Raw genomic sequence first — 15,835 nt, 5'->3', positions numbered from 1 at the left:
GAAAAGACACAAACACTCATTTTGGAGTTATTAACAATTAAGCTGTATGTTATTTAGTTTTATACAACACTTACTCCCACCAGGTAATCTGATTGGACAAGAGACATTCCATGTGCTGATGTAGAGCACAGCATCGCTCCGCCTCAGCCAGGTGTTCTGAATACTGTTAATTAACATTACAGCAGACCGTGTATATCTACATTAATCAAGCTGGTACCTCTGAATCACACAGCAGACTCTTATTTCACTGGTTGATGATGATAAATTAAAACAAACAGATAAATGTTCATGATAAAAAACAGCTGATCTGTGGTAACCTCGAGGCACAGAAGCTGTGTCCCAATCCAGGGGCTGCAGCCTTCGAAAGGCGTATTCGAAGGCTGATTGTGTCACAGCAGCACGTCAAAGGCTGTCCCAATTCGAAGGCTCCTTCAGATGTGGCCGACGAATGCGTCCTCCTTTTCCCGGGCCACGAAGGATCCATCGGGTGCATCCTTCACGGCCCAACGTATCTCGAGATTGATCGCGTGCCAATTCAAAGGACATGTTGGACTCTTAAGCGGCCGAGGAATACACTTTAAAATACACGTTTAACTAAACGAAAGGGCCCTTGAAACAGATTCTACTACAAATGCTAGCTACCGTTTGGTGACGCAAGGGTAAGTGCGGGAACAGCTGGTGAAATCAGACTGTTTCATTTAAGTTTGGCTTCAACTCAGGCTATGAATGGAGCATCCTCTGTAGGCCGTCTCCTTCGAAGGATGCCGCCCCTGCATTGGGACACAGCTAGAGTGCAGGAGGATGTTTGGGTTGCTTGGCAACAAAAGTCCAGTATCAGCCAAGGTGTGGAACTAGTTGAGTTGGTGGAAATAATCTGTTATTGTTACTGTTTACTACTATTTGCTGCTTGTTTAACTGTTGCCTTCGACCGAATCACAGCCGTGCTGATATTCAGTATAACGTCACTCCCTCTCCTGTGATATCACTAAATAAAGCCCTGTGGTTGTTATCAATTTGTCACTTATTGCCATGAACAAAAGCGAGAAACATGTCCTCTCATTGCTGTATTTGCGTGCTGTTTTTCTTTTGTGGTAGTTTTTTTGTTTTTAAGTAATTACATAGCAGCACGGTTCCAACAGCTGGTGAAACTGCGTTTAGTTAACTGTGCTTGTGGGAAGCCCCAACAAAATCAAAGATGTGAGAGTTGGCTGTTAAAAGAACGCAGTTGCAAACACAGTCTGTGTTGTTTTTGAAAATCCAGAAAGGCAAACATCATTTAGTCAACTCGCATGTGTTCGTTTTGCTCGTTAGGGCGGATGGTGAGCTTCAGAAGTTGGAGTTTCCTGCAACTCCTCGAATGCCTCGCCAAAGGGGGATATTTCAAGCAGCAGCAGTTTGTGTTGGACATTAAATAGTCATGTGAGTAATGCATGTGGAAGGGTTTAGAAAAATAAATGTTCCTGTATGTACCACCTTCTCTCAGACTGAGCAGCGATGAAAGGACTCAATTGAATGAGTCCAGGATGAGTTCTCAGTCCCGTGGTCATTCATGAAAACACTACATGTCTGTTTGTGTGTCTCTGAGAGGAGACTGAATCTGACTTCAGCCTAGGACAGATGTCAGGGGGGGATTTGCTAAGTTGTGGATTCGGTGAATAGCTTCAACATCCATCCTTCGAGATCTGTGTCTCCAGTCGTGGTAAATGTTTACAGTGAGCGAGCGGCTGCTGCTGTCCTGTTATCCTTTATAGCATCAGGCGTTAATATCTGCAGGGCTTATTTAAGGTCTGTGGAGCGTGGGAAGAGAAAGAAAGAAAGAAAGCCTAAGAGCTTTACTGTTAGATCTCTCTGTAATGTTTCAGAGAGCCAGTATGAAAAACGTGCTGTACCTTTTTAACACAACAATGTTCAACCTGGTTCATAAAATCTTGTCTTGAAGGAATGGGAACACGAGTTTCTGAGTAATCAGCTGTGCAGCTAGTCGCCCTGCGTGCGAGTAATTGTGATTATGGGTTAGGCCTTTTCAGGGACGGTTATTAAGATGGTGTTGGGTGTTGTCACATCCACCCAGTTTTATATCTAATCTCCATTAATGTTTGCGGAGTGTGTAACCGGATAGTTAGGCAACAGAAGTCTCTAGTGCACATGCTCTATGACAAAAGAGTGGATCCTGTATACACAACCTGTGTTATATATAGACGTAATTACTTACAGGCGAGGTTGTATTGTGCATGCTGACTCACTGAGCATTTGATGGAACTGAGTCATCATTAATGAAACTTCCAGGAATCAACATGTGCCTCATTTCCTATTTCTCATGACAAACCTAAATATGATATAAAGGACATTCAGTACATCCTTATCGTCTCCAGTAGCATTTGATGGATTAATATGTACAAGTAGCAGCATGTTAAGAGGGAGGATATATATATATAGAAGTTGAAACAAAAGTACAAAAGCAGCAGAAGCAGGAAACAGATTCTGCTGCTTGAAGTGAAGGAACATCAGAAAAGACAGTTTGTATAATAAGGGGGAATCTGGTACAAAAAAGATGAATTGAAAGAAGCAAAACAAAAGAAATATCAGCTTTATCCAGTGGGATGCAAAAAAAGTTATGCAACAGAGACAGAAGCTGTGATTAGACAGAATGTGTCAAGGAAATTGAGAAGATACTGACGGCTTTAAATTAGAAATCCACACCTCGTAACCTGCAATTTCCGGAGACACTCAGGTTGAAGGTGTCGGGTATAAACACTCCTGCTTCCTGCTGGTGTTTCTAGAGAGAGCCTTAAATATCTGTATTTTTCCAGCCTTGATTCGGCCACGTGTCCTCCCAAGAGTGGACGGATAATGGCGCTCAACAGGTGTTTCAGTTTAGCCTAATTACACCTTCATGTGACCTTTGCCACTGAGCAGTTGGAGAACAACAATTATAATAAACTTGATGACAATAAACCTACTCTTTAGGAATGATTACGATGCAACAACAACAAGCGGCGCAGCCCTTGTTCTCTAAAAACCTCCTCTAACACCAGAAATTAAATGAATCTGGGATGTAAACTGCAAGAGGCAGATCCAGTTTCATTCATCTATCAAAGTGCTTTTATTTTGAAACCACATTTTAATAAAAAAATAAGATTTTAAGACTCAAGGATCAACACATGATGAAACTACTCATTAAATAGGGAATCTGCTAGATTTACTAAACCAAACTGTGTAAACAAGATGCACAAATCAGTCTTCCCACTCACAGCTTGCCTCCAGTCCTTTTTTAAAAGACAGCCATTGAAGCTAAGAGCTTGACATTTCACACCGCATTATTCATCCACATGTTCATAAACAGGGAGACGAGGCATTCTTCTTAAAGGAGATTAGCTGCATGCTTCCTTTCTAAGACCTCTGCAGATTGCTGGGTGACAAAATGTTGTGCTTTGAACTTTGAAAGTTTTCTAATTTGCAAATAGAGAGAGAGAGAGTGTGTGTGTGTGTGTGTGTGTGTGTGTGTGTGTGTGTGTGTGTGTGTGTGTGTGTTTTAGGCTGCCAGGCTGTTGTGATATTAAAGCCCAGTGGCTGTGTTTGCATATCACAACAAATCAACATGTTCCAGACAACCTGGGTCCTGTCTTAATTAAATGAAAATGAGAAGTCTGTGCTTCAGCTGCGATAGCATCACTTTGGCTCCACACTGCTGTTTGTCGCTTGAACAAACTCTAATAAAGATGAGGGCAGGACAAAAGTGCTTTGTCACTATTCATCAGACTGTCACTCAGCCGGAGCAGACTGATTAATCCAGAAAGGGGAAAGAACGGAGCAGGAACTGACCGTTTGTTGACACAATTCTCCAGCAAACACAGTGCTGTCGTATTAAAGGCAGGACTGGAAACAATGGAGGGAGGAGCAGTTATTGTTGTCTGCTTAATTTTAAGCCATTACCCTTACAGCATTACCCTCACAGAAAACACATTAGCATGCTAATGTTCTTACTTTGCTATGCTAGCTTACTGTAGGCACGTCACCTTTTATGTTTTTGAGTTGCACATTTTGTAAAAGAATAGTTTTTCCCCACTTTCACATATTGAACAGCTCCTTCCCTTGGAGCTCATTTAAAACACACTATGTTTTTTTTATATAATAGACATAATACTGGTATTGACATGTTAGCTTGATAACATCAAATTACACAAAGTTGTTGTGTAAAGATGTTCATCTTTGGAATAATGTTTTTCATGCTAATGTTAGCAAGGTAATGCCATGTATGTTAATAGTTACATGGATGCCAATCTCTGAGAGGATATAGCCTCTGTGGACAGCGGTGAACGTGCCGGGCGGTGAGCGCTTATCGACTTCCAGTCGAGACTTCTGTGTGCTGCATTGTTACTCTTTGAGTTACAGTTTTCTTGTGATTTACTTTCATTAACAGGTCTTACCTTTGCCGACATTTCAACATCATGATGCAGATTAGTAAGAAGTAAAAGTTTAAGCTTTGTCAGGTCTGTCCTCAAGAGGAGAGGAACACTTTTAAACTGATCGTTTGTTGTACGGAGGTTGGATCGATCGTTTCTGGTGATTATTTGATGTCGTCTCTTAACGGAGGGGGGGGGAGGTTAAAGACACAAAAACTAAAGGCTACGACAGAGATACACAAAACTGAAGACGGCACATGAAGTAAACATTAAGCAGAACACATACAGGATACGGCGGTGTTTAAAGACGGTTAATGGAACTGAAAATGTCCACAGACTCTGACAGTGAAACCTCAATCAGGTGCTGAGCTGAATCCTGCGGTCCGGTTCAGAGTCTGTTGCTATGGACACAGCTCTCACTGTGAGTGTGTTTTTAAAAATTTTTAATATACCAAAAAAATATTTAGTGTCAAATAATAGATTCTGTAAGTAAATAGCTGGCGTCCTACTCACCCTGTCGGGGTTCCATTCTGCAATAACAACCTGTTAACATGGAGGAGGCGGGCTTTATCACCTATACTGCAGCCGGTCAGCAGGGGGCGCTAAAAATGTTTTGGCTTCACTTTTAGGGAGCTGTCATGTCGTCCATCTTTTACAGTCTATGACGTGGACACGAAGCCTTTCCAACCCAAGACAGAATAGATTATCTTCCAAGTTACACTCGTTGGTCTATCATATAACCTTGAACTCTTTTCACCAAATTATTCCGCACTTCTCAACATCTTCCCAGGAAGATGCCTCTTTATTCCATCTTCTCCACGCTGCAGAAATGTTCAAAATACAAATAGTAAACAGGCTTTTTACTCAGTGATCTGTACCTCCAGTGTATCCCCCCTCTACACTATTCCCTCTGGGAGAAAATAAAAGAAACAAAGTCTGAACACCTTTTTAAACCAGAAGGCAAACCCTCACCCTCCAAATGTGTCACCCTCATCAACAGGAGGCAGGCAGGGTGTCGAGGCCCCCGTCTGCTTGTTCCTGTCAAGACTTCTTCTTATCAGGCCCGTTCTTTGTTTCTCTGCCTCGCAGAGTTAAAACCTCAGCTGCTGCGGATGCTGCTGTTTATGTGTGGGAACAGAAAACAAGCAGTAACAAGCTCCCTGAAAGCAGCAGGGCGACGAGGCGGTCCAGAGATCAGGAACACATCCTGTCAAAATGCACTTAAGCAAGACATTGAACCTCTGCCTCCTCCTTCTCTTATGCAACATATTTTAAGTTTATGATGGTTTGTCCTGGGAACAGAACCAAAGAGGAGTACAGACGTATTTCATGCTTTTTAAGGCTTGTTTTCAGTGTTTTAAAGCAAAGGTGAATAAAAAACTACATCTCACACCCACTACACCACTACAGAAGACACTGCACCTCAGACACTTAGGTGCGAGATTGAGATGAAGTTTCAAACAAATATTCATGAAGAGGAATCTGTAATACTTCATTGATCACTTTATGGTTCATCCAGCGCCAACGTTTTCACTTATCCTTTGAAATATCTCAACATCTAAGTGATGGATTCGACCAACATTTCCACAAACATTCTTGTTACAAATGATATAAATGTCTTTTCCCATTCTTGCTGTTACCTATCATGGGGTTATCATGGAGTTAAATGCATTAAAGGAGCAGTTCGGCCCTGGAAAAAGCCACTGTCAGTCAAAGAGTTGTTCTCTGTGATTAATAGAAGCAATAATATTTGAAATTGGCGCCATAGCTGTGGAGAAAGTTGTACAAACAGCTCGTGGTTTCACCCATTCTACATGCCTACAACACCCAGCATGCATTGTGCCCCTCCCTCTGAAAGGAACGGCCCATTGAGAGACGCTGGAGTGAAATACTACCGTTTGGCTGCAGGCAACGGCTCAGAGCGGGACAGAATCTGAAATACGACGAGAATATACCGGTGGATGGTCTAAAAAATCGTAGGTTCTTCAGTCTAAATTTCAAACCTGCCGATTTTGAACGAGACATGACATCGGAGGCAGGCGTCATAGATTGAGGAAGTGTAGTTTAGCAAGCAAGGTTTCCCAGGGCCCATTGGAGAAGCGGATAGCGTCCTCCAAAGGCACAGAGCCAAATTGCATTTTTACCATAATGGCATTAGCTCCCCATGATAGCATGAGGTTAAAAATCAGGGAACTGGCCCTTTAACAACTCCTGGATTATCATGAAATTTGGCGTTCACGTTCCTGCCCGCCTCGTGATGAACTGTAGTCACTTTGGTGGTTATGAACAATCTCTCTAATTCCCGTTCGGAGACCAAGTATCTGCTGTATAAATCAGACTCAACTGTGCTTTATGTTTGTGGTAATAAGCAGACATTTGCATGCTAAATGAAGATAGTAATCTTGGAAAACATTAAACTGCCAAACAAGCGTTCTGAGCATGTTAGCATGATGGCATTTATCTGGAAGCCCAGCTGTGCCTGGATACAACCGCACACAGCTGCTTGCATGGATGTAGACTCTTACTGCTTATGTCTAACTCGAGTCGAAGTTTAAAGTCTGCGGCTCTGATGCTTTTAATTAACGATTAATTGCAAAAATGTATTTTCCAGCATGTTCATAATAAACATTATTGCGTGCCAACCCGTAATCTCCAGCCGCTCCTGCCCCAGTCGAGAGATTTTTTTCATTAACCTTGAATTCTTCTTTCATCTCACACAGAAGTCTGAAATGTATGGCTGAACTGGAGTTACTGTTCTGTTCAAGGATTCAGTCACTCTATTCTTTTTCTGCTCTTTGTTGCAGCACATATTGGCCTTGATTCAAAAACACATCGCAATATGAAGGCCAATGTCACACTTATGTGTCAAAAAGAGGGTGACAACCATAACGGTTGGTTAAATAATAAAAGTGACACTTGTACATCTTTAAATCTGGATTCATGAGGATGTTAGTTAACTGACCATGTTTTGTTTCCCTCTTCAGTTTGATTTTTAAACCCTGAAAACGACTCTGTTGGAACGATTACAATAAAAGGCTGCAGGTTGACTTTAAATCATCCGGTTACCCCACCGTATATCCAGGTTGGCCATGTTTAAGTGCACCTGATAACTTATGCATGAAACCACACACTGGTCACCAGCTTCAATCTGAGTGGAGATGAGGTTCAGCTGTGCGGCAGGGGTGCATGACGAGATGCACAGCTGTGCCCGACTCAGCTGAAGGATTCAAATGTACCCCTGCTGAATATTTCACATCAGCTCACACTGCAATATTTTCACACTGTGTCAGGGAACAAGGGCGTTTTTTTTTTTTGTCTGGCTAAATTATAAATTGATTTGATGAATTCTGATTGCTCCAAAAGTGGTTTGGACCACAGCAGCTAAACCTCCTTCATGACTGTGCCCGCTGTGATTACAGTTGTGGAAACAGGCCAGTGAGTGATCACTGCTGTATGTGAACACGAGAAACGGCAGCCATGCTAGCAGCTCTGTAAGGCTGCACTTACACACAGCAGGCAAAGGCAAAGGCTCCTTCAGATGCCACCTACAAATGCATCCTACGTTTCCGGGGCCGTGAAGGATCCATCGGGTGCATCCTTCAGGGCCCACCATATCCCAAGGTGCATTGCGCGCCAATTCAAACGAAATGGCGGACTTTTACGCGACCGAGGAATACACTTTAAAATGTTAAAGTTTTTGGTTTCAACTCAGTCGAATAGCTAGCCTTACACATGTTTAACAAAACGAAAGGGCCCTTGAAACAAATCAGGAATAATCCTCTGAGGACCATCTATTTCTCAATATAATATAATTGCAATCCGTCCAATAGTTTCTGTGGTATTTTATCTGGACCCTTGTGGTCATGACTGACCACCTTACCCACCCCACTTATTTGCTCTTGAACCTATAAAACAGTTGGGGTGCTTTGTATCATTTGATCATGCAGACTACTAAACACTAATCTCTATTTACAGAAAATGTAAATGTATCTGCAGGCAGGGACGTGGATTTTAGGGACGGCAAGTGTTCTGGCTTCTGTTTGTACTAAGCTTGTAGTCCGAGTAATATTGGCCAATCACGTATCACGTAACAGTCCGTGTGGAGAGCAAAAGCAGGCCGAACGTAATCCGCCGTAATGACATCCCGGCTCCCATCAGCACCATCTGATGATGATTTAGCTTCTTATTAATCTCTATAAACAGACATCTGCATGCTAACAGCAAACAATCTGCTCTAGATCTAAAATTCAGCATAAGATAAATTCCCTTGACGCTGTGTCACGAAAGCGGTTTAGTGTTTAGATTTCCTACTTTCCTCGAATGCATCAGAAATGATGGTACCGACCTCCCTCCAACAAAGGAACAATTCTTCTCCTCTTGACCCGTTTAATTAAAGTAACTCACAAGAAAAAATGGTTATTTTTCTGTAACAACGCAGCACGCAGAAAAGAAAGTCTTGACAGGTAGTCGCTTACCGCCCGACATGTTCACCGTTTCTCCAGCGGCCTTATCGTCGTCAGACTATAGCCAATAGGATCAGAGATTGACAAAACACTAACCATTTTTTAGCATGTTTTGATTGTTGTGAGGTTGGTAATTAAAAGACTCGTCAAAAGTTGGCTTTGAGAGATGCACTGTATTGTTTTACAGGCAGCTGAATGAAAGAAACGTCATTTCAGTGTGTTTTATGTTCTCATCACAGCCAATTTAAGTTAAACTAAATAAGTGTATGACAGTTATTAGTCAAAGCCTCAGAATCAAAGCTTCAGTCATGTTTATTTACTTCAAGTAAAAGATAGTTTGAATGAAATCTGAAGGTTTTTATGGCCCTTTTAGAAGCTGTGCACGTTTTATGACTCTGCAGCTCCTTACATCAATCCGAAACCTACCAGGAATCTTTTAAAATCTGGTTTTCAGACTGGACTGTTTGTTCATCTGAGAGAAACCCGTGAGGCCGGCCGCTCTGACGAACAGTTAGACTTAGAGAGATTTATTAATGCCACGAAAATATCACTTCAAATATCTTTCATTACAGCACATTTCAGAAGGCCGTGATTAGAGCTCATTACTTTGACTAACAAACTGCAGTGTGAACGCAGCCGATCATTCTGCGGCTGAAGCTTGGCCATTTCAACCATCTGCACTACACGCAGAAGAGACCGCGTCCTGATGAAGCGTTTACATATTTGACAGGGTTCATTTGTATCCGTCGATATATGTAGGATGGATCTGTATTTTAATGAAGCTGGGAGGGAACATGAACGATCTGGCAGTCAGGAAAATCGACCTCTGGATTTAGATCAATCTTTATTCTGCCATAAAACACAGATGTGAGATTTTCTGATTATCTTTCCCAGTTAATCACATTCACAAAATCAAATACGGGCCAGTTTTCATCCTTGTGCTCTCCCACGCATGAAATCCGCTTAACTGTCTTCTTTCTCCTTCCCTCTTCCTCTTCTCTGCAGGAGGATCTCAAACTCCTGGCTGAGCACCGGCTGGTTCACTATGACCATCGCCCTGGAGCTGTGCGATAGGATCAATGTGTACGGCATGGTCGCCCCTGACTTCTGCAGGTGAGACACTGCAGCTGAATGTAAAACAACATTGGCTCACTAAAGAAGCACCACTGCTTCTAGCTTTAAAGCAGAGCTGTATATGCGGCCACTTTAGTGTACAGAAATTCATAGCAGCACAGCCGATAGATAAGAAAGATTAAAACTGTAATAAATTCAAGCAGCTGATAAATAAGATGTCACTGTGGCTGGGGATGTTTTTGGAATGCTTAAATTGCCTGAATATAAGTGAAAAATATGTAAATAACAGGCTGTAAATACAAATATTGCCTCTTCACACTGCTTATTTTTCTGGCCACTAGCATCATTGTACAGGTACAGGAGGTTCAGAGCGTGTTAGCTATGCAAAAGTTGTGAAGCATTGTAAAGTATGGATTTGCTGCACATACAGAATATACACTGATCAGCCATAACATAATGACCACCTGCCTACTATTGTGTAGGACGCCTTTTGCTAAAAGTCCTGACCCGTCGAGGCATGGACTCCACAAGACCTCTGAAGGTGTGCTGAGGTACCTGGCACCAAGACGTTAGCAGCAGATCCTTTAAGGACCCCCCTCCAGTGAAGATGAAGTGTTTAACCTTGTAAACATCTCCATGTGGTGTTCTTCATGTGCTACAAGACATATCAGGGACAACATCAGCAGTCATCTCCATGGCTGGGCCTGTCTGCTTTTAAACTGCAGTGTACCAAGGACAGGCTGAACAACACGTTTTCAGATTGGCAGGTTTGAGACGTCACAAACCTAAGAAGCCAATCCCGTTAATGGACGAGGTGACGCTATGCATATCATTATGTGTAACCTATGGCAACCACTTTGGCAATGCACGAGCCAGCTGTAACCGTCATCGTAATTTTTGCAAACTCACTACTGACTACAAACGTTAACGTTACTACTAATGATTACTACATTTCAAGCTAGCTAAGTTTCACCAAGTTGCCGCTAAACGATGGCAGAGACGTGTTTTGTTTTCAGCTGAAATTTTTACGAAAGGAGAAACGTATAGTAGGCGGGGACTATGCCGATCCTTGAATTTTTAATGAGGGAGAAGGAGGAGATGCCTTGGGAGGATTTTTACAAGGTAATTTAACATATTTTGCAGAAGCATTTTATATGTCTTAAAAGCTGGTCTTTTAATCCTGTAAGTTGCAACGTGGTCGTTGTTTGTCCAGCACGTCCCACAGACGCTCAATTTGATGGAGATCTGGGGAATTTGGAGGCCAAGTCAACACCTTGAACTCATTGACTATTCCTCAAACCATTCCTGAACCATGTTTGCAGTGTGGCAGGGCGCATTATCCTGCTGAAAGAGGCCACACCAATTAGGGAATATCGTTTCTATGAAGGGGTGTTCTTGGTCTGCAACAATCTTTAGGTTGTTTGTACTTGTCAGAGTAACATCCACATGAATGGCGGGACCCAAGGTTTCCCAGTAGAACATTGCCCAAAGCATCACACTGCCTCCGCCGGCTCGCCTTCTTCCCATAGTGCATCCTTGTGCCATGACTTCCCCAGGTAAGAGACGCACACGCACCCAGCCATCCACATGATGCCGCCTTCTTTCATTGCCCAGTGGTCCAGCTTTGATGCTCACATGCCCATTGTAGGGGTTTTCGGCGGTGGACAGGGGTCAGCGTGGGCGCCCTGACCGGTCCGTGGCTACACAGCCCCATACGCAACAAACTGCGATGCTCTGTGTGTTGACCACACGGGTCAGCCTTCACTCACCTAGCGCATCAATGATCCTTGGCCGCCCATGACCCTGTTGCCGGGTCAGCGGTTTTCCTTCCTTGGACCTCTTACTGTAGGTCCTGACCGCTGCACTCCGGGAACACCCCACAAGAGCTGCAGTTTTGGAGATGCTCTGATGTCGTCTAGCCTTGTGAAAGTCGCTCACATCCTTACACTTGCCCATTTTTCCTGCTTCTAACACATCAACTTCGAGGACAAAATGTTCACTCTCTGCCTAACATAACCAACTGACAGGGGCCATAGTAACGAGATAATCAATGTTATTCACACGACCTGCCAGTGGTCGTAAGGTCATGGCTGATCGGTGTAGAAAAAGAGAAGAAAAACTAACTCAGTATCAGTAGATGTTGCATATGAATTCCCCTGTGGTCATTTTGGGGATTCAAATGCAACACTCACACAGTGTTGGAGAATGAAGCGAAAAGAAAAGGGGATATTTTAAGCCGTGTTCACGTCTGAACAAACCTCGATGCTCCTCTGTAATCCCAGCGCAGCGTACACGTTCTCCAGGTGGCTTGGCAGCGCTGAGGTTTTGTCTCTTTTAATATAAAAAACACTGAATTATGGCAGAAAAACATCATGCAGCGTGATGTCTGTCCCATGTAGCTTAGGGCAAAGAATTCTGGGATGCATAGACGGTCCTGACTCGATCTTGCTCCGAGCGTCTAACTCGTCCGGCCCTCATTAGCAGAATTTAATGGTTTGAACAACTAGCTCACGTCTCGTCCGTCTGAGCCGACTCTTTAATTGGGGGATTTTATTTGACGAGGAACATATTTTTAGATTTTTCACTAAAAAGAACAAACTGTAACATGTTCGTCGCTGCTTCTGATTGGTTGAATTATATTTTATTCTGGGTTCAAATATGTTCAATCTGGATGACAATGAGGCAGAGAGCTGCTTCATTTGTTCGGAGGAATGGTCGGCTTAGCGGATACTTAACAATCCTACCTGAGTCTGTGGATGTGATTCATCTGATAATTAAAAAACATATTTCTCTGACATCACTTCAAAAACCTTTTATGGACATGAAGGGCTGATATTTATAAAAGCAAAGCATAAATAATCAAATGTTATAAATGATTCATCGCGGTGACCTGATTTAAATCTCAAGGTTTTTCAAGGCTCTTTCTACACATTTCCTAGAATTGTATTCATGTTGTTAAGCTGCTTTTGCTTTGCTTTGTTTTTTTAATAATATGTTTGGCCTTTTATGCCTTTATTGAGAGAGAGGACAGTGGATAGTGTTGGAAATCACAGAACGCACGATTTAACCGCTGAGCTAAACCCGCGCACCTGCTTTTGCTGTGTTTTTAAAGTACCTGCAGTATTCTAAATGACTTGTAATGGAGCTATAAATTCCATTTAGTGGACCGGTCTGTTGGGCTTCACTTACTGCAGTGTTGTAAATGCAGGAACACAGTGTTTAGGTGCATCTCCCTCCAGCTTACACCTAGTTTTCTGGCATATTTGCCATCAATTTACTGCAAACATACGGCGAGAGATCAATCAAGAAGGGGCGGGACTTCCGATATCAACTTCGTCAACAACAATGGCGGAGGAGAAGCGAATCCTTTCGTTTTTTCGAGTGTACAATTTCCGGGTGAAGAGCTGCTGCTGATGTCAGCAGAAATGTCTTTGTAACACTTGAATAAAAGCAAATATTAAGCATATAGAGCGATTTAACACAGACTTAACAGTCACTACCGAGGGAAGCAGAAGTGCCGCCAGACAATTTTTAACCTAGCAACAGTAAGCAGCGGTGAGAAGCACTCTGAATTGGGGTCGTGGGGGCTGTCAGCGCAAAAAAAAGCCGTAAGTGGACACAGGCCGTTAACCTTCAGAAGTATATGACTTCAGTGAATAAACAGGACAAGAATGATAGTATTTGAAAATTAAATCAGCCGAAAATACATCAAATCAGGAGGTTTGTCTACTTTCCACGCGCCTTTAACTGGCGATGGGCTCTCAGAAGGAGGAAACACATAGATAGATAGATAGATCTTTTATTATCATTGCACGCTATACAACGAAACCTTGTTGGAGCAATCCAGTTAGCAGCGTGTGAAATAAATACATATATATATATAATAAATACTAAATAAAAACAGCTGAAGCAGGGAGAGCTCTGGGTCGCTGCGTCTATGCGTGCTGCCATCTTAATCCAATAAACATGTGGAAACATTTACATATATACACGGGAAAGACAAAAATATAATAGTTATGAAAAAATTTCATGTGATAATGTTGCAGGAGCACAGAAGTTATTTATTCTGTGTCGCCTCAACATTTTGTTGTTGGAATAAACTGCTTTTTGTTGGTTACATTTCTGGATGTCCATGTTTGTTTGGTTGCATTTAGTTTTAAGATGAAATGAAAAAAACATAACAAATGACTAATTTACTAATACAGGGGTATTAACTTCCAGAGAGCAGGCAACAGTTGCAGCAGAGAGTATGCAGACTGGCTCAGAGTCACATTCATAAAGAGAGGTCGTACAAGATGAAAGAATAACTGAAGAGCATGTGACAAAAACAAGCTTCTGTTCCTGTCTGAACTAGCCCCAGGCTCCATTTACATTTTTCAGAGCTTTCATTATTCACGCTTGATCAGAGCTCAAACACCTTTTAAAACTTTATTCATTCGTCCTTTTCCATCAGCGTTCAGCTGCAGGTGGCCTTTAGCAAATAATCAACAGCAGCTAAATGTGGCTGCTTAAGCCCTGCAAAGACAAATAAATGAATGCAGATCAGTCGCCCTCCTGCACCACGAAATGAAAAACACTGTGGGGTGTCGCACGCAACTGAAGTGACTAATTAAAGCGTTTTTTATAAATGTCAACTGTCTGTCCTCTCTCGCCTCCTCTGCAGGGAGCCGCAGCACCACTCTGTCCCTTACCACTACTACGAGCCGCGCGGGCCGGACGAGTGTGTGATGTACATCTCTCATGAGCGCGGGCGGCGGGGCAGCCACCACCGCTTCATCACCGAGAAGCGGGTCTTTGCAAACTGGGCGCGGACTTTTGACATCCACTTCTACCAGCCGGACTGGAGCCCGCCACCTCTCCCCACCAACCGCACGCTGGAGAGGACGGTCACAGCGTCGCCCCTGGTACACAAGAAGACGTGACAAGTGTTGGGGTGAAGGAAATGACTGGTGATGGGGAACTTTGCAACACTTGAGGGCGGCTGGACCTGAAGCAGAAAGGGTAAAACATGAAGGAGGAAATGCCAGAGATGAAGACTGGGGTTTGTTGGACATTTGTTGTAAACAGAGCTCCACCGCTCCAGCTCCAGCAGCGTGTTTTCTCTACGGAGGTGAAGCAGTTCAAAGTGTTTGTCTATTTTTTTGAAAAGCCTTGTAAAGTGAGGCTATACAAGGAGGCAACATCGTTCACACTCTCAATGCATGCACTGCAGATCCTCCTCGTCTTTGTGCATACATGTGTGTGAGTATGTGTGTGCGTATAAACCTGATTCTGGGCTCTCCACAAAGCCTCTGTTAGATCACTGAAAGAAAAATACCATTAAAACCCTGAATCTAACAGTGGGACGTCGCGAAGTGAATACTAATATTACTGTAGACTCAGTTAAATTTGGCTGTTTGAAAGTGTGAATTATCCCTGCTCACATTCTCCTGCCGTTTTCAGAGATGGCAGAGGTCCAGTTGGATGAGATTCTTTAGACCCCTTCAAAGCAGATATTCACCCTCCTGACTTCCATTTATCCTGCCTTTCAGATGTATTGTAAGCTCACTAAAGTGTCAATCAAGTCAAACTTCCCGATGCAAGGAGTAGTAGATGCAGGAGTGTAACCTTATAGGTAGGGATGCACGATATTATTGGTTCGGTATCTGCAGATTACGGCTTGAAAATGACAAATCAGCATCGGCAAAATGTCATTTTTCTGCCGATATTTTGCGCCGATAAAACAACGCTTTAATTCTGCCTAAATGCTCGATGATTCCCTAAAAAAGCTCGACGTAATGCTACGCCATTAACTCTGCGCGCACTGCCTGCGCAAAGTTATAAACAATATACAAATAAAGACTAAAAAGTCACAGAAACTTGAGCCAATCAATAGAAGTTAAACAACTTTCACAA

At 42.8% G+C, this 15,835-nt stretch overlaps 1 protein-coding gene across 2 annotated transcripts in view; it reads left to right on the top strand.

The window, feature by feature from the left end:
- st6galnac5a (ST6 (alpha-N-acetyl-neuraminyl-2,3-beta-galactosyl-1,3)-N-acetylgalactosaminide alpha-2,6-sialyltransferase 5a) overlaps positions 1-15,327 on the top strand; it is a 52,095-nt gene extending 36,768 nt beyond the window's left edge. For both annotated transcript variants that reach the window (XM_069685149.1, XM_069685148.1), the window contains exons 4-5: positions 9,872-9,979; positions 14,604-15,327. In XM_069685149.1, the coding sequence (XP_069541250.1) occupies positions 9,872-9,979; positions 14,604-14,862 (367 nt within the window). In that variant the 3' untranslated portion in view covers positions 14,863-15,327. The remainder of the gene's footprint in view (positions 1-9,871; positions 9,980-14,603) is intronic.
- The last annotated feature ends 508 nt before the right edge of the window (positions 15,328-15,835 follow it).

The sequence above is a fragment of the Semicossyphus pulcher genome, unplaced genomic scaffold (assembly GCF_022749685.1).
Source record: "Semicossyphus pulcher isolate SPU_LCO1_2020_fin unplaced genomic scaffold, fSemPul1.0.p SCAF_7, whole genome shotgun sequence".
In the NCBI taxonomy this organism is placed as follows: Eukaryota; Metazoa; Chordata; class Actinopteri; order Labriformes; family Labridae; genus Semicossyphus; species Semicossyphus pulcher.
Note: the sequence above shows the minus strand (reverse complement) of the source record. Positions and strands in the feature narration are given on the sequence as shown.